Source organism: Rhinolophus sinicus, chromosome 1, assembly GCF_057876585.1.
Source record: "Rhinolophus sinicus isolate RSI-liver-muscle chromosome 1, RSI-T2T, whole genome shotgun sequence".
NCBI lineage: Eukaryota > Metazoa > Chordata > Mammalia > Chiroptera > Rhinolophidae > Rhinolophus > Rhinolophus sinicus.
In genome coordinates, this window is record NC_142501.1 from 56,942,217 (window position 1) to 56,958,239 (window position 16,023).

Sequence of the window (16,023 nt, forward strand, 5' to 3'; positions counted from 1 at the left end):
GAAAACCAAAGGAATACTTCATTATCAACAATAAAATACAAAGATGAAATTTATAACAAAATCAATTCCAGCTCCAATTAAATTTTGTATAACACCAAAGAAGTAAATGCAAAGGGTTAGGAAACTGGAAACATTAGCACTGTAGAAACATACAAAATTTATGAAAGACACAGTAAGATTGATTGGCTTCACTCTAACATAAGAGAGACCTTTGTTTTTTTCAAAAATCATATAAAGTAATAATGAATTACATTGGCATGCCCATATGGTAAATCAAATGCACCATAGAGTTTCATAAAAGTGTAATAGATGATAAAAAGCAAGTGTTAGACCACACGTCCTACCAGCACAGGTTCCTCTTCACCCCTTGCTTTGGACCTCCTGCCTCACCTCTGCTGGAAATGGACCCCCACTGCTTCTGCCCCACTGATGGCTCCTGCACCTGCACCGGCTCCTGCAAATGCAAAGACTGCAAATGCACCTCCTTCAAGAAGAGCTGCTGCTTCCTGCTGCCCTGTGGGCTGCACCGGGTGCGCCCAGGGCTGGTCTGCAAAGGAGCATTGGACAAGCGCAGCTGCTGTGCATGACGTCAGGGGAGAGCCTGCTCCCAGATGGAAATAGAGCAGCGTGTTCATACCACGTGTTCTACTGATGTGTCTCATTTGTATACTCTAGCTTAATTATTTTTCTATTTTTCATTTTTATTTTATTTTTGTAAGAGCACTTAACATGAAGTCTATCCCATTTACAGATACTGAAGTGCACAATACAAAGTTGTTAACTAGAGACACAATGTTGTGCAGCAGATCTCACAACGTACTCATCTTGTATAACTGAAGCTTTAACCCCAATGATTAGCAACTCCTCGTTTTCTCCTCCTCCCTGTCCCTGGTAACCACCCTTCTACTCCCTGCTTCTATGAGTTTGACTATTCTAGATTCCATATATAAATAATATCATACAGTATGTGAACCTATAGGTCACTTTAGGCAACATGGACATTTTAACATATTTCATTGTGTGTTCACCACCCAAAGTCAAATCTCCTTCTGTCACCATATATTTGATCCCCTTTTCTTTTTCTACTTCTCCCTCTACCCCCTTTCCTTCTGGTAACAGCCATACTGTTGTCTGTGTCTGAGTTCTTGTTTTGTTTATTTGTCTTGTTCATTTTTCACTTTCAAATTTATATCCCACATATGAGTAAAATCACATGGTTCTCAACTTTGTCTGACTTATTTTGCTTAGCATGATATTCTCAAGATCCATCCATGTTGCTGCAAATGACAGTATTTAATCTTTTCTTATAGCTGAGTAACTTTTTAAATTAAAACCAAAACACAAGGTAAATGAAGAAAAGTTCAAGAAGTGATTAAAGGTAGCAGGAAGAATAAGACAGTACCATTAATAAATGGTGTTGGAACAACTGACTAATTGCATGAAGGCAAGTTTAGATTTAGCTTGTCTTGTAATCAAATGTTATTCAAATAATCAAAGCTATAGATGCTAATAAATTAAAACCTAAAGAGTCTATCTAGAAGAAAACGTAATGAAATGCTTATATAAGGTACATGTCAGTAATGCCTTTCTAATAATGAAAGCAAATTTTAAAATTATAAAACAAAAATTAGACATATATTAATACATATTAATAAAGTATAACAAAATATTGTTATATTAAATCTTACATAAAATTAAAATATTTAAAACATATGACTAACAAAATATAATTATTCATATAATATATAAAATATGTATAAAATGATAAGTACACAACAACACTCCAATTTGTGAAACTCATGTATAGTCTAATGTAAATGAAGAATAAATGACTGATTAATATCTGAAATATTATTTTTCCCAGTTAGCAATCTATTACATTAAATTAAAATGAAGCAATTTTTTGTAAATAAATTTAGATGACTGGTTATGCCATGTTTACACTTATGTGTGTAGTTGCTGTATCTTTCAGTCCTTTCTGACACTGTTCCAATGGCTTTGTTTTAATTATATGCTAAATTAATAACTTTGAACCAGGGTCACTAAAGACAGTTTCATTTGATTTTATTTTTTGCTGTTGTTTTAATTTGTTTAGTTGATCCCAGTACACCTATTGCAGATTAAGTAGATAAAAACCCCTTTAGTCTTCTTAATATGAAACATACTAAAATAAAATTAATCTCCTTTAAGAGTGTTGGGTCAGATTATCAATTCTTCAAGAACCAAATTTTTCTGGCTTTCCCCAAATGTTCACTATTCTTTCCTTCCACTTAGCTATCCAAATCCTATATTCTAATTTTTCAAGTAGGGCGGATTCTAAAATGAAAAATAATATGACTTGCAGGATATGACAATCAAGATATCTCTGTGCCTTTATTCCCAGAACTATCTATGAGTGCGTGTATAGTTCAGGAAAAACATAGACATCCATGTTACTATTAGAATATTCTTGTTTAATGTTTTGTCCCTCTACAGAATTTTGTGGTTAACTACAACTCAAGACTGAATGATTATTATAAAAGTAAGTATTTTGACATTCATATCAATTTACTTTCTCTGGAATGTGGATAATATGCAAGTAATGATGCTTACTTTCTTCTAAAATCTAAAAGGTTTATCATCATAGCCCATAGAGATACTAAGTAGAAAATCTGGGATGAGAATTGAAAAAATAAAGTCAGAATGTCAAATTTAGAGAAATTCTATGAAAGAAAATAATTTTACTTTTTCCACTAATGAAAATAATGTAAGCTTTCTAACTGATAACACTCTTCCAGCAGCACGAAAAAATGTCTTTACCATGACTACCTCCATGAAAAAAAGTATCCTTGCCACCATTAAATTGATACACCAATGAAATATTTTCCAGAGGCAAGATTTTGCTCAGGGTATGTCCATAATTCTAAACCTATGATTGGGCTGTGTTCTGGAAGTAATCCTGTACAAACCAGAACTTTATTTTGGATGCTCCACAAACAATGAGTACTATTTAAACAACGTAAAGCATTTACTTGAGATTTACCAAGAATATAGCAAGAAATAAATTCAAGGAGCAGTATGTTGTCTAGAGAGAATAGAATCAGACTATCGCTCAGAACAATGTAATTCAAACTGATATTGAAGACATACCCTTTTTTGAGAGTATAATAAGCTTTGGTATTAACCCCAAGGATTGCCTTCTCTATACTATTCTCACAATTAAGAGATACTACTCTCAGCCATTTTTTATGCTTTTTTATTTTTCAGCTTAAAAGAAAAGACAGTATTTTTAAAAGAATATAAAGCATAAAATTATAATTTGATTGTAGTGTTTTAGAACAGGCACAACTCTAGATTCTTATATTCTTATATAAACATTTTGTACCACCCTCAAGACTCTCTTAATCTGTTTAAGAGGATAAAGTTAACTTTATCTCTTCATAATCTATAATAAATAAGAAAAACCTCGAGCTCAATAATCTCATATCTGGGACACAGTTCCATAAATAAGCAATAAGCCTTGTGCCGTGTGCAGGCATATGGCATATGATAACCTACTTGACCTAGTCCAGGACAAATTGAGGTGCTTTATCAAAAGTTATTCTAGTTGCAATGTAGAAAATGGATTGTAATGCTTTTGAACAAGATAGGGATATAAATTTGGGATGGATTTGAATCAAGGTGAGAGATTTACTATGTAGCACTGATTCATAAACTTTGATTGAGATAGAATCAAAAGTTAATGGCACCTGACTAAAAACTAAAGTGAAAAATGAAAGGGTTCTGAATGAAATCCAGGTTTTCTGGTTTAATAGTTGATAGAAGTTAGTGTCATTCACTGAAATGTGGAATACAGAAGGAGTGACAGGTTTTCCAGGATTAAGTGAGCAAAGAAGGAATGGGGCAAGGTATGAGGAAGACAGCTCTTACTTCAAGAGGAAGAGACAACAGGTTCAATTATCGTATTATGTTTGAAGTGCCTATTAAATAGTCAAATAAAAAATCCCTGTTGTTACTTGTCTGAAATATATGGAACTGAAATTCAGAAGAGAGCAATGTACTAGATTTTAGGGCACAGATAGCTCTTGGCAATTGAAAAGTCAATGAGAAGTACAGGAGAGTGTAGAGTTGGAAGACAATATAGAGTGGAATATTCAGTATTACCTATATTTAAGATGTGCAGATAAAAGAAATCTATAAAGAATTTTAAGAGAAGTACCCAAAATGAGGACAAGCAAAACATGTTATCCAAAAAAAAAATCAATAAACTATCTAAGAACTTGAAAAGACATTCACCTTGAAAAATACAACAAAGGAATAAAGTAAGATCAGAATTATATCCTTTGACTTTGGCATTAAGGCTGACATTATTACTTGGGCAAGGATGGTATTAATTTATTAGTGAATAAAGAAGAGAGATTTAAGATGTTCCGGCAATCAACAACGGGTAATTGTGTAGAGAAAATATCTATAAACAGCATGGAAATTAAAGAGGAGTAAAACAGGATAACATACTTAATCTTTAAAAATTGTATTTAAGTGTGATCTTGAATATACAACCAGTTAAGTCAGTTGTATCCTGAGCTGAGATGAATGATACAAGAGAAAAGTAGTTGATATCTTGTATTTAACAGTCCTCAAATTATCGTAGAAAACTGATTGAACAACAAAATTGTGTGGGTGTGTATGTGAAACCCTAGTGAAAAAAGTATGAAGATAAGGTGTTTCTAGAAAAAAAAATGAGAATCAGAATAAATGGCAGGATTTAGGTTCGGATTTTTTAAATGCAAATAATTTTTCTTGATTTTTAAAGAATGTTAGTACAGAATGGAGAACACATATTTTAAAAGAGATGATTGGGATTTCTGCAGGAAGAGAAGTACATGGAGCTCAAAGCCCTTTTCAGGGGAGATCTTTGTAACTAAGTTTTATAAAAGTCATGAAATCCATAATGAAAAGCAGAAGGGAATAATTCGAAATAATTTGGCATTTGTTCTTTCTGAGATGTTATGTTCCTTTTGATCACTGAGAAGAGCAAAGATTCTTTTCCCCCAACTACAGGCAGACTGCATAAAACACCAAAGGTAATAACAAAAAATCACACGACGATAACAACATTTATCTTGTTGAGACTTACAGAGGATCCAGAGCTTCAAGCTCTGGTTTTTTGACATACATTCTGAACATAACGGCAAACCTGACCATTCTCATTCTTACACTCATGGATTCTCATCTTACAACGCCTATGTATTTTTTTCTTCAAAATTTCTCCTTCTTAGAAATCTCATTCGCAACGGTCTGTATTCCCAGATTCCTGTACAGCTTATCAACTGGAGATAACACCATTACTTACAATGCTTGTACCAGTCAAATTTCTTATCTGGACTCTTTGGGGCCACAGAATTTTTTCTTCTGGCAGCCATGTCCTATGACCGCTATGTGGCCATCTGTAAGCCCCTTCATTACACGACCATCATGAACAACAGGGTCTGTACCATCCTGGTCCTGTGCTGCTGGATCTCTGGGTTAATGATCATCATCACGCCACTTGGCCTGGGCCTCCAGCTGGAATTCTGTGACTCCAGTACCGTTGATCATTTTGGCTGTGATGCATCTCCCCTTTTTAAGATTTCATGCTCAGATACGTGGTTCATAAAACAGACTGTTATTATTTGTGCAGTGTTAACATTCTTTATCACACTATGAGGTGTGATTCTTTCATACCTATATATCATTAGGACAATTCTAAGATTCCCCTCTACTCAGGAAAGAAAGAAAGCTTATTCCACTTGTTCTTCTCATATGATTGTTGTTTCCATCACTTATGGCAGCTGTATTTTCATCTATATTAAACCTTCAGCCAAAGAAGAGGTGGACATCAATAAAGGGGTATCTTTGCTCACTACATCTGTTGCCCCTTTACTGAACCCCTTCATTTATACCTTGAGGAACAAGCAAGTGAAACATGCTTTCAATGACATATTCAAAAAGATTTCATTTCTTGTCCGCACTAAGCTTGCAGTATATTTGATTAATCACAGAGAAGAAAAAATAATAACTTAAAATTATCTTTAAAAGCCTAAACACATTTTTATTCTTATTAATTTAAAAGCCCAGTCAGGTTAACCTTCTCACAGCCCTTTGAATCTTGCTTTGGGTACCCACTATGCACAAGCTGCAACCTTTCCCTCCTTTCAACTTAACTTTAACCAGGACAAGGTATCTCATTAATAGAAAATCAAAATAGCTTTTTAGAATATAAAAATCTTCCTTCACCTATCACTCACTCATTTTACACAACCTAAAAAGAAACTAAATAGGATGACGTGAATAGTATCAGTGACATTCAGGAAATTGTTGGGACTGTATTATGTATGGACTCCTTTTAAAACTTTTTAAATACTTAAAGAATAATTGGAAATTTAATAAGAATCTTCACCCTTACTTTCAGACAGTAAAAAGATAAACTTTAATATAAGGAAAACCAAAACACCAGCCAATATATAATAATTTAAGCTTTGCTGTAACCAGTGGAGAAATAAAGTTTTATAAGCAAAGTTAAAACAAAGTTTCTATTAAGAAAGTTTGGAAACAAATATTTATAATTGAGAAATTTATAAATCCCAATAAATTGCCATTTGTGACAATATGGATGGATCTTGAGATTATTAAGCTAAGCAAAATAAGTCAGACAGAAAAAGTCAAGAACCATATGATTTCACTCATAGTGTGATATAAAAATGAAAGCAACAAAGGAACAAAACAAACAAATAAAGAAACAAAAATTCATAGACACAGACAACAGTTTAGTGGTTACTGCGGGGTAAGCGGGGAGGGGAGATGGTAGAAAAGGGTAAAGGGGGTCAAATATATGGTGACAGGAGAACTGACTCTGGGTGGTGAGCACACAATGCAATATATAGATGGTGTATTATAGAATTGTATGCTTGAAACCTATGTAATTTTACTAACCATTGTCACGCCAATTAATTTAACTTTTAAAAACTCTAACTGAATAGATGAATGAATAAATTATGAATGAATATCTAACTTGGAAAGATAAGAGTTGTTCAATACTGGCACAAAGGAATATTTTGAAAATTTTATTTTGGAAACAGTAAAGAATTTACCATAAAGAATTCAGTAGGTTAGATTATTTAGATTATACCTACTTGATGTTATCACAAAAAAATAGAAATAAAGAATATAAAAAATAAAAATTAGTGAACACATAATAGGTCTTTAGTATGCCAGATAATGTAGTAAATACAAACTAAATAATCATCTACTGAACGTTCTTTTTCTCCACATTATCTTACCTACAGCAACTTCAGTAGTTTTATACCGTTGTTAGCACAATTTAAAAAATGTTCAAGATCACACAGTTTCTAAGTGATTGAGCTATGATTTCAATGCTTCTGTCTTCTCTTATATTGCACTCTGAATTCCCTACACGCCTTTCTTTCCAAGAAAATGAAAGACAATTTGATTTGATGAAGAAAAGATATAGACAACCAAATGAGTTGTAAAGTACTCAAAATAAATAATAAAATGAAATATATATTGAATAAATAATATAATGAAATGAAATATATACATATATATATGTAAGAGTTAGATAAAAGCAGATTAAAGAAAGAGTCAGAAAAAAAACAGATTAAAGAGAAAATAATCTGGAAACTGAAGACGTATCTGTGAATCTCTGACATGTTATTAATAACTAGCCACCGTGAGTTTCCAAAAGCAATGACCACAGCTTATCTTCCAGCTTCCAAATCTTATACGACTCATTTTTTTAAAACTCTAACCTGACATCAGATGACAATAGAATGATCCAGCACAGTGCACTCCTTGTCAGCTTTATATCCATATACACATGCTGGGTTTCATACTAATTTCCAAATAAAGGAAAAGCAAAATCATGCTTCCACCTACCATAATGGGACTGTTTCTTGTGCATCGTAACCTCCTCAGAAGAGAAGACACAAGTCCCACTTTATCCTTTTGGTGTTTTGATGATAGGCATTCCTGTTCTAACTGAGACACACTCCCCTGTGATAGTCTGTAACTTAGCTACTGATACAGGAAGTTAATTGTTATTCAATATTAACACCATATTTTAGATTATAAGGGAATGGAAAACTGGAAAAAAAATAGAAAGAAATGTGTGCTGTGGGCAATGTTGATAATGGGAGAGGCTATGCATATTAGGGGCAGGATGTATTTTTTTCTCCCACCCTGACGTTATATTTTATTGTCTTAGCACATTTGTATTTATTTATAAATAAAAGAATAATTACTGCTCAATAAAAAAAGAAATGTGTGTATGTGTTAAGGATAAAAAAATATCACCTACTTGATTTCTGCAACTAATCGTGTGGCTATAGCTAATATTTAAAACTTTCTTCTGTTCTCCTTTCTTTTTGTTGTTTGGTTTTACATTTATTTTTATTGAGATATAGTTGACATACAACACTGTGTAAGTTTATAAGCAAAGTTATACAACAGGTTGGTTTGTAGATTTATATATTGCAATATGATTATCACTGAAGCATTTAACTAACACCTTTAACATGCCACACATAGTTATCGTTTCATTTTGTGTGATGAGAACAAACTTGCAACTAGTAGATAAATACATTCTGGAGACCTAATGCACAGCATAGTGATTATAGTCAACAATACTATAGCATAAATTTCAAAGTTGCTAAGGGACTAGATCTGCTCCCATTCAGTATCCCTTTGCCCTTATCTAGCATGTCACCTGATCATCGAATCTTTCCAGTTGGAGTGACCTAAATCTTCCTTCCTGATGAGTATATAATATTGTGTTGGGTCTATTGTGTTATAATTATCATCTATCATGGGATATGAGACTCTGAAGAGGTGTCCTAGGTAATATTCTGAATTCTAGTTTTAGTCTTCCCTGCCACATAATTTCCTCTTGGTAATCAGAATTATTTACCCCAGCCAGTACAATAACCCACTTCCATACCTGTTGATCAATAGCACGATGAGTAGAAATGGACAGGTAATAGTCTCATCTTCTAGTTTAATGGAACTATTGTTGTGCGGCCTAATGGAAGCAGTCCTCCCTTAAGAACTAAGACTTATAAACCAGAAAAGACTGAAGTTACGCAGATGAGAAGCCAAAATTTCACTAGCCGACCAATACTTAACAGACACAATACAATATCCATAACTTGATTCTCAGAGTTTAGTAACCTGGCTTTGGGGAAAATACCATATAAAATATATTGATTCCTGATTCAGAGCATTTACTGCATCCAGAGGATGATATTGCAGCCCTGCAAAGTGTTGCCCACCAGCTGTCACTCTAACTACAATTACAAAAGGCCATCCCATTGTTCTTTCAGGCCAGTTTCTTCAGCGTGATAAAGGAATACTTCCATGAGCATGAACCAATTACTGCACTTCATTTGCTTTAAAACGAGTTTCCTTATTAGGAATCTTGTATGCAATATCATGATTCTGAATAAGGTATTCACTAAATTCACAGATGATAGTTTTGGAAAAAGCATTGTAGGAAAGAAGGAAAAACTATATCCAGAATAATTCTCTATTCTAAAGAGGAAAACAAAGGTTTTTCACCTTACATCATAGAAGTGATCCAATATAATGATAAACCCATGAGATGGCTGGCTGGTAACCACAGGGAATGGTGGCATATGAAGTTCACTGTTGGTCTGTGCTGTTGGTAGAGAAGGCACCCAGTGGTACCTTTAACCAAATCGACCTTATTGGATTCATGAAATGATAAAATGATATAATATCAATCCATATTATTATCATCAAAATAATAGTATATTTTAAAGGTCAAAATCATCACAATATAAAGAGACACAACTAATAGCTTTTGATATACATTTCTAGCATGAGTATATATATGTGTGTATGTGTGTATACATATATACACACTATGCATACAACTTAATTGATTTTATATTAACAATATGTCATTCATATTTTCTATGTGAATATAAATATATCTGTGATTATTAATTTTATATGTTAACTTGTCTAGGTCACACTACCCAGATATTTGGTCAAACATTATCTAGCTATTACTGTGAAGATTATGAAGGTATTTTTTAGACAAGATTACAATTTAAATCAGCAAAATTTGAGTAAAGAAAATACCCTCTATAATGTAGATGGGCCTCGCGAATCACCCTTAAGAGAATAAAGACTGATGTCCTCTGAGGAAAAATATCTCTCTCTCTTTCTCTCTCTCTCCCTCTCTCTCTCTCCATATATATGTGTGTGTGTGTGTGTGTGTGTGTGTGTGTGTGTGTGTGTGTGTGTGTTTATATTTATTTATATTTACCACCTTGAACAGTGTGCAGAATATATAATAGGTTCTCAATAAATGTTGAAAGAATAAATTAAAGACTGTGTTATAGAAAATGGGGGAAAAGTTATAGTAGCTGGAGTATGCAAAAAAAGAGGATTGAATGATATATGCACATGTTTATTTGGCATTGTATCTAAGTATCTAAGTGACCGTTCCTAGCTTTTTTCTCAGGGTCTCGTTTATCCTCTCAATAGTCTGTTGCTGTAGTGGAGGTATTTTTTTCACACATTATTCTCTGACAATTCTAATGGTTACTGTAGACAATCCTTCCCAGGGCCCGCTACAGATGTCCCATTTAGACCAAGGAAAACAAAATTATGAGTTGAACTGTGTACTGATTCTCTACTTTTGTGTAGTTGCAGAGAACTCTTTAGTACAAAGAAAGATGCTGAGACTTTTTCTAAGACAATTTATTAAGATTATCACATTCATTCTAATGGTTTCCATTTCCATTTTGGGACCACATGTATTTTTCAGTTTATCTGTTGGGAAATATATATCAAAAACCATACAAATATAAAAAGTTTTCTTCCTACAACAGAGAATATCTCCTACATAAATAGTTTGGTGTATAAGCAGTCATGTGTGCACAGATATTTATAGAAACACTTTAGAGCAGTATTTTTATTATAAAAAATGTAAATAACTTAAGTTTCAAAACTTGTGGTACATAGTGTCAAAGCAATATTAAAATTACTATATAAATTTAGTCATTAGAAATTGCTATAAGTCTCTGTATGTTGATAATCAAAGATGACCATAATAGATAGGTTGGATGAAAATGAAAGATTATGACACTTTTTGCAGGCTTACTGATTTGTTTATGTATGAGTGGGAAAATCTCTGACATTACTTTTATAAAATAATTTACACTGATTATCTCTGACATTTTTTCCTTTTTACCCACATATTTTTCATAATATCTATGAGTTACTTAATGTAAAGAAAGTAGGGAAAAATGTTCTTATGCCAGTTTTATGGCATTAGACAATATAGGGGGAAAAACTTTTATCATCTGCCTTACATTGTCTGGCACCATCAAAGTGTGTCTAATGTGATTGTTGTGTTTTCTTTTTTTTCCTTGAGGGCACTTTCCCCATTGCTGCATGTGTAAGGTTGATTGCCAAAACTTTATATTAATATTCCTTAGTGACTTTTAAACCTGGGTCTCCAAGGACTCTTTTGTGGGACGACTTTATTGACTCATTATAAGTGAAATACATGAATTAACTAGCCATAGTATTTAGTGCCAAATATATTGTCCTAACCAATAAGTTCGTAAGATCAACTATTCCTAATCACCCAATAGCCAATCGTATGCCTAGCCCTTTAGATTAGGAATTCCTGTATTTAGCTAGCAAGAGAAGAACATATCTTCTTGGTTTAAAACGGCAGAGGCATTCTCATTGAAGAAGCTTGCATGGTGTAGAAGGGCCATGGGCATTTCCAGGGCCTTTTCTAGCTGAATGTGGTTCCCTGGAAAACTTAGCATTCATGTGTCTCCACTGGCACATTCCTTTTCAAAGTGTCTCATTATGAGTATCTACAATAAACTGTCAATAGATGCCATGAAGTAACTTACCGCTTAAAGGGTAAGTATGAAAATGTTTGCAACTTCAGTTATTTTCACTGTATTTAGGCATGTCTACTGGCAGGAGGGGGCGAGGTAGATGGGAAACATTATGCTCTATTTCTCTTTAAGCAAAATGTTAGACTTAAAAAAAACCATATAGTGAATACTAATGCTAGCATTCTATGAAAATATCCTACAGTCATTTATGAGATACAGTTGTTTTCTAAAATGATGGCCCCAGAAATCATTATGAAGCCTGGTTGGGGAAGATTCACAAATAAAATCTCCCACAAGCACACATATACACAGAAAATAAAATAAAATCCAAATGCACACACACATATCAATAGCAGACTAATATATTGACTGAGATTTTATTTATTTTTGATGTTTTTCAAAATTAAAATATTATGTGAAAGTTAAATATATACTTAAAGTAGGATTTATTCAATATGACTATGTTGGCCTTAACTGCTTAATACCCCAAAAGTAACCTAGCCGGACAATCAGCTGTAATGCATCTTTTGGAGCAAATATTAATATAAGTCTGGGTATTATATTACATTACATTATATTACATTATATTACATTATATTATATTATATTATATTATATTATATTATATTATATTATATTATATTATATTATATTATATTATATTATATAAGACCTGCTCTTATATTATAGTAAAATAAAACCGAGTCTTATATTTTGCTCCAAAAGACGAATTAGAGCTGATTGTCCAGCTAGGTCTTATTTTCAGGGAAACACGATATATACACAAGACTGGATTCAGGTAAAAGCAAGATGTTGATTATGAAAGATGAGATAGTTTTAAGACCTGATCAAAGCTGAACACAATGTCAAGAGAACTACTTGGTAGTAAATTGAGGTTGTGAAAGAGGAAAACAAGACAGAGGTTCTCAGTGTGAGCTAGAGTCACTTCCTGATGAGGATATTAGAGGGTATAATATTCAGAGGATATTAGATTTCCATTAGACTTTACGTACCCTGAGCCTCAATCAGTAACTCTGCCCTATGATGGTGTCTGTCTACCATGGAAATTTCACTGGGCCTATAGTAGCAGAAGACAGGTTCACTTGATTATACAAAAGAGAGAAAGACATTGTTCAAAGCTCTAGTAGCACACATTTCAAGGCTTTCTGAGGGAAATATTCTAACTCAAGAAAATGGCTTATTCTTAGAAGATCCCTTCTGCATTTAGTTACGGTAAGAAAATGTGGAGCCCTGAAGACATTACTGTCAAATTAGAAACTAGTGATTATCTACCAATATAATTGGGGATACAAGAGAAATAACTCTCACGGAGCTACTGATCAAAATTACATAGTAAAATGTAATTTTACAGTAAAATGTAATTTTTTTGTCTTAATTACCAATAGAAACACTTTCTTCATAAAACCAAACATTCAGGTAAATGTGCATCAATAATCAGAGTAAACTAATTGGAACCTGGATTCCAATGTCACTATGTTTGGCCATTTATTATCTAGGGAAATAGACATATACTTTATCCCTCTGTGCCTCAGTTTTCCCATTTTTGAAATGAAGATAATATACATTCCCATCTCACCTTAGGATGTCCCAAGGATTAGAAGGATTATATACGTAATATACTTAGTATATACTTACTAGAGCTTGACAAGAAGTTCATAAGCGTGTCCTATTATTAGTATGACTATAATGAGTTAAGACATAGAGAAATACATAATGGAGTGCTTTAAAAAGGCTGGTGAGGTTGAAAGCCAGACAGTAACCGATTGAGAAATGAATGCAAAATGTAAAAATAGAAGCAAAGTATGTGGACTTGAAAGAAATGAGACAGGAGGAAATACAGTGTCCAGGTGAGGATATTCAACAACTTTTGTCTTGACTTTTTCTCCGTAATATGTAGTATAAATGTGCTTCAATCTGAGCGGCTAAATGAAAGCATGAAAGTAGAGTTTTTATGCTCTTCATCAGTTCGTTCATTATAGTCAACATTACCTCACAATATGATAAAAAAGTGCAACCATATTATCAGATTGTACTATACACTGTTATTCAAGGTATAGATATGAGATATAGGTAGTGAAGTTTAGAGACATGTAAAGTTACAAATTTGGGTGTTTTAGAATCAAAACATATTTTGACCTTTTAATAAATAACCAATAATTTAAAAGCAATCCAAAAGCAAATAAATATAAATTTCAGAGGAATCTAAAATGCTTTGTTTGGGTCCTGATCTGAAACTTTATTTTAGGATTTTAACAGTCTCTAAACTTTAAAGCAAAACAATGAAAATAAAGTGAATACATTTTAAATTTAGCTTGAGTTGAAGGAAAACATTTGGTTATAATATATGAATTGAAAAATAAAAATAACTTAATTTGAAAATGCAGAACCCAGAGTAGAAGTTAAAATGGTTAATTCATTATAAATTAATTATAAGAGATTAATAAAGCAAATGTTAGACTATAATTCAATAACTAAAATTTCTAAAATAATTTCAGTTGGTCGTTATGTATAAAAGATTGATTAGAGAGCTCAGCTCACCATAAAATAGGAAATGTATTGCTCAGATCAAGTAAAACCAATGGATGTCGGGTGAGTTGAATGTGCAAGAGTGTTCATCACTGGCTGTCACTGAATTCTGCAGTTCAAATCTCTCTGACATTTACATGTAGGTCTTGCAAAATCCAGAAGTCAATAATGAGAAACCACACAGCAATAACAGCATTCATCCTTCTGGGACTGACAGAAGATCCTCAGCTGCAGGTCTTACTTTTTATTTTTCTATTTATCACCTACATTTTGAGTGTAACTGGAAATCTGATCATCATTACCCTAACTATGGTGGATCCCAAGCTTAAAACTCCCATGTATTTTTTCCTCCAAAATTTCTCATTCTTAGAAATCTCATTTACAACTGCCTGTATTCCAAGATTCCTATACAGTATATCAAGTGGAGACAGAACAATTACCTATAATGCATGTTTCATTCAACTATTTTTTACAGATTTATTTGTGGTAACTGAATTTTTTCTTTTGGCTACTATGTCATATGATCGCTATGTGGCCATCTGCAAACCCTTGCATTATATGATGATCATGAGCAACAAAGTATGCAAAACAATGATTACCTGCTGTTGGATGACAGCACTTATACTTATCCTACCACCACTTAGCTTAGGTTTTCGTCTGGAATTCTGTGATTCTAATCTCATTGATCATTTTGTATGTGATGCATCACCTATGCTGAAAATCGCATGCTCAGAGACATGGTTGATTGAGCAGATGGTTATAGCCTGTGCTGTAATGACCTTCATCATCACTTTTATATGTGTACTTCTCTCCTACATATATATCATCAGGACAATTTTAAACTTCCCTTCTGTTCAACAAAGGAAAAAAGCTTTTTCTACCTGTTCTTCCCACATCATTGTGGTTTCTATCGCCTATGGCAGCTGCATCTTCATCTATATCAAACCATCTGCAAAAGAAGAGACAAACATTAATAAAGGTGTGTCAGTGCTTATTTCGTCCATATCACCAATGCTAAATCCTTTTATATATACTCTGAGGAATAAGCAAGTCAAACAAGGTTTTAGTGACTCACTCAAAAAAATTGCATTTCTCATAAGGAAGTAAAATGTAGCTAAGTTGATAAACCAGCTCAAAAGGTGCACATCTATTTAATGTTTTCCATAAAGCTAATAACCAATATTTTAATTCCTTAGCCTATAGTGTAATCAGGTTGTTGACCTCATAGCCATTTAATTAATATTCCCTTCAGTTAATTTAATGAAGAACTAAGTATTGTATAGTGTTTATTGATAGACAAAATGTCACTTTTAATCCTTAAACCACAATGTACCATGATTAAGTCACTACTTTCCTTCTTTTCAGATGATTTTCCCAGATAATTTTATAATATTGGTGTGGAAGTCATTCTTAAGCAATACAAAAATTCTTTCCTCCATTAAAAAATTGACAGATTTAAAAAACAAACTTTAAAATATCTATAGCAAAATTAAAAATGTAAACAAAATCATTAAAAAAGGAATATAACTAAAAGAATAGTTTTATGACACAG

The 16,023-nt window shown here is 32.9% G+C and overlaps 1 protein-coding gene and 2 pseudogenes across 1 annotated transcript; all 3 read left to right on the plus strand.

Moving 5' to 3' along the window:
- Positions 1 to 401: 401 nt before the first annotated feature.
- On the plus strand, positions 402 to 587 carry LOC109439238 (metallothionein-1A pseudogene; annotated as a pseudogene).
- Positions 588 to 4,988: 4,401 nt separating this feature from the next.
- LOC109439224 (olfactory receptor 6C2-like) lies at positions 4,989 to 6,042 on the plus strand (annotated as a pseudogene).
- Positions 6,043 to 14,639: 8,597 nt separating this feature from the next.
- On the plus strand, positions 14,640 to 15,578 carry LOC109439230 (olfactory receptor 6C68-like). Its single transcript, XM_019719491.3, has one exon. It carries the CDS (start codon positions 14,640 to 14,642, stop codon positions 15,576 to 15,578), a length of 939 nt encoding a protein of 312 aa, XP_019575050.3.
- The last annotated feature ends 445 nt before the right edge of the window (positions 15,579 to 16,023 follow it).

Coding starts and splice junctions, on each gene's coding strand:
- LOC109439230 (XM_019719491.3), top strand. CDS start 14,640: ATGAGAAACCACACAGCAATAACAGCATTCATCCTTCTGGGACTGACA.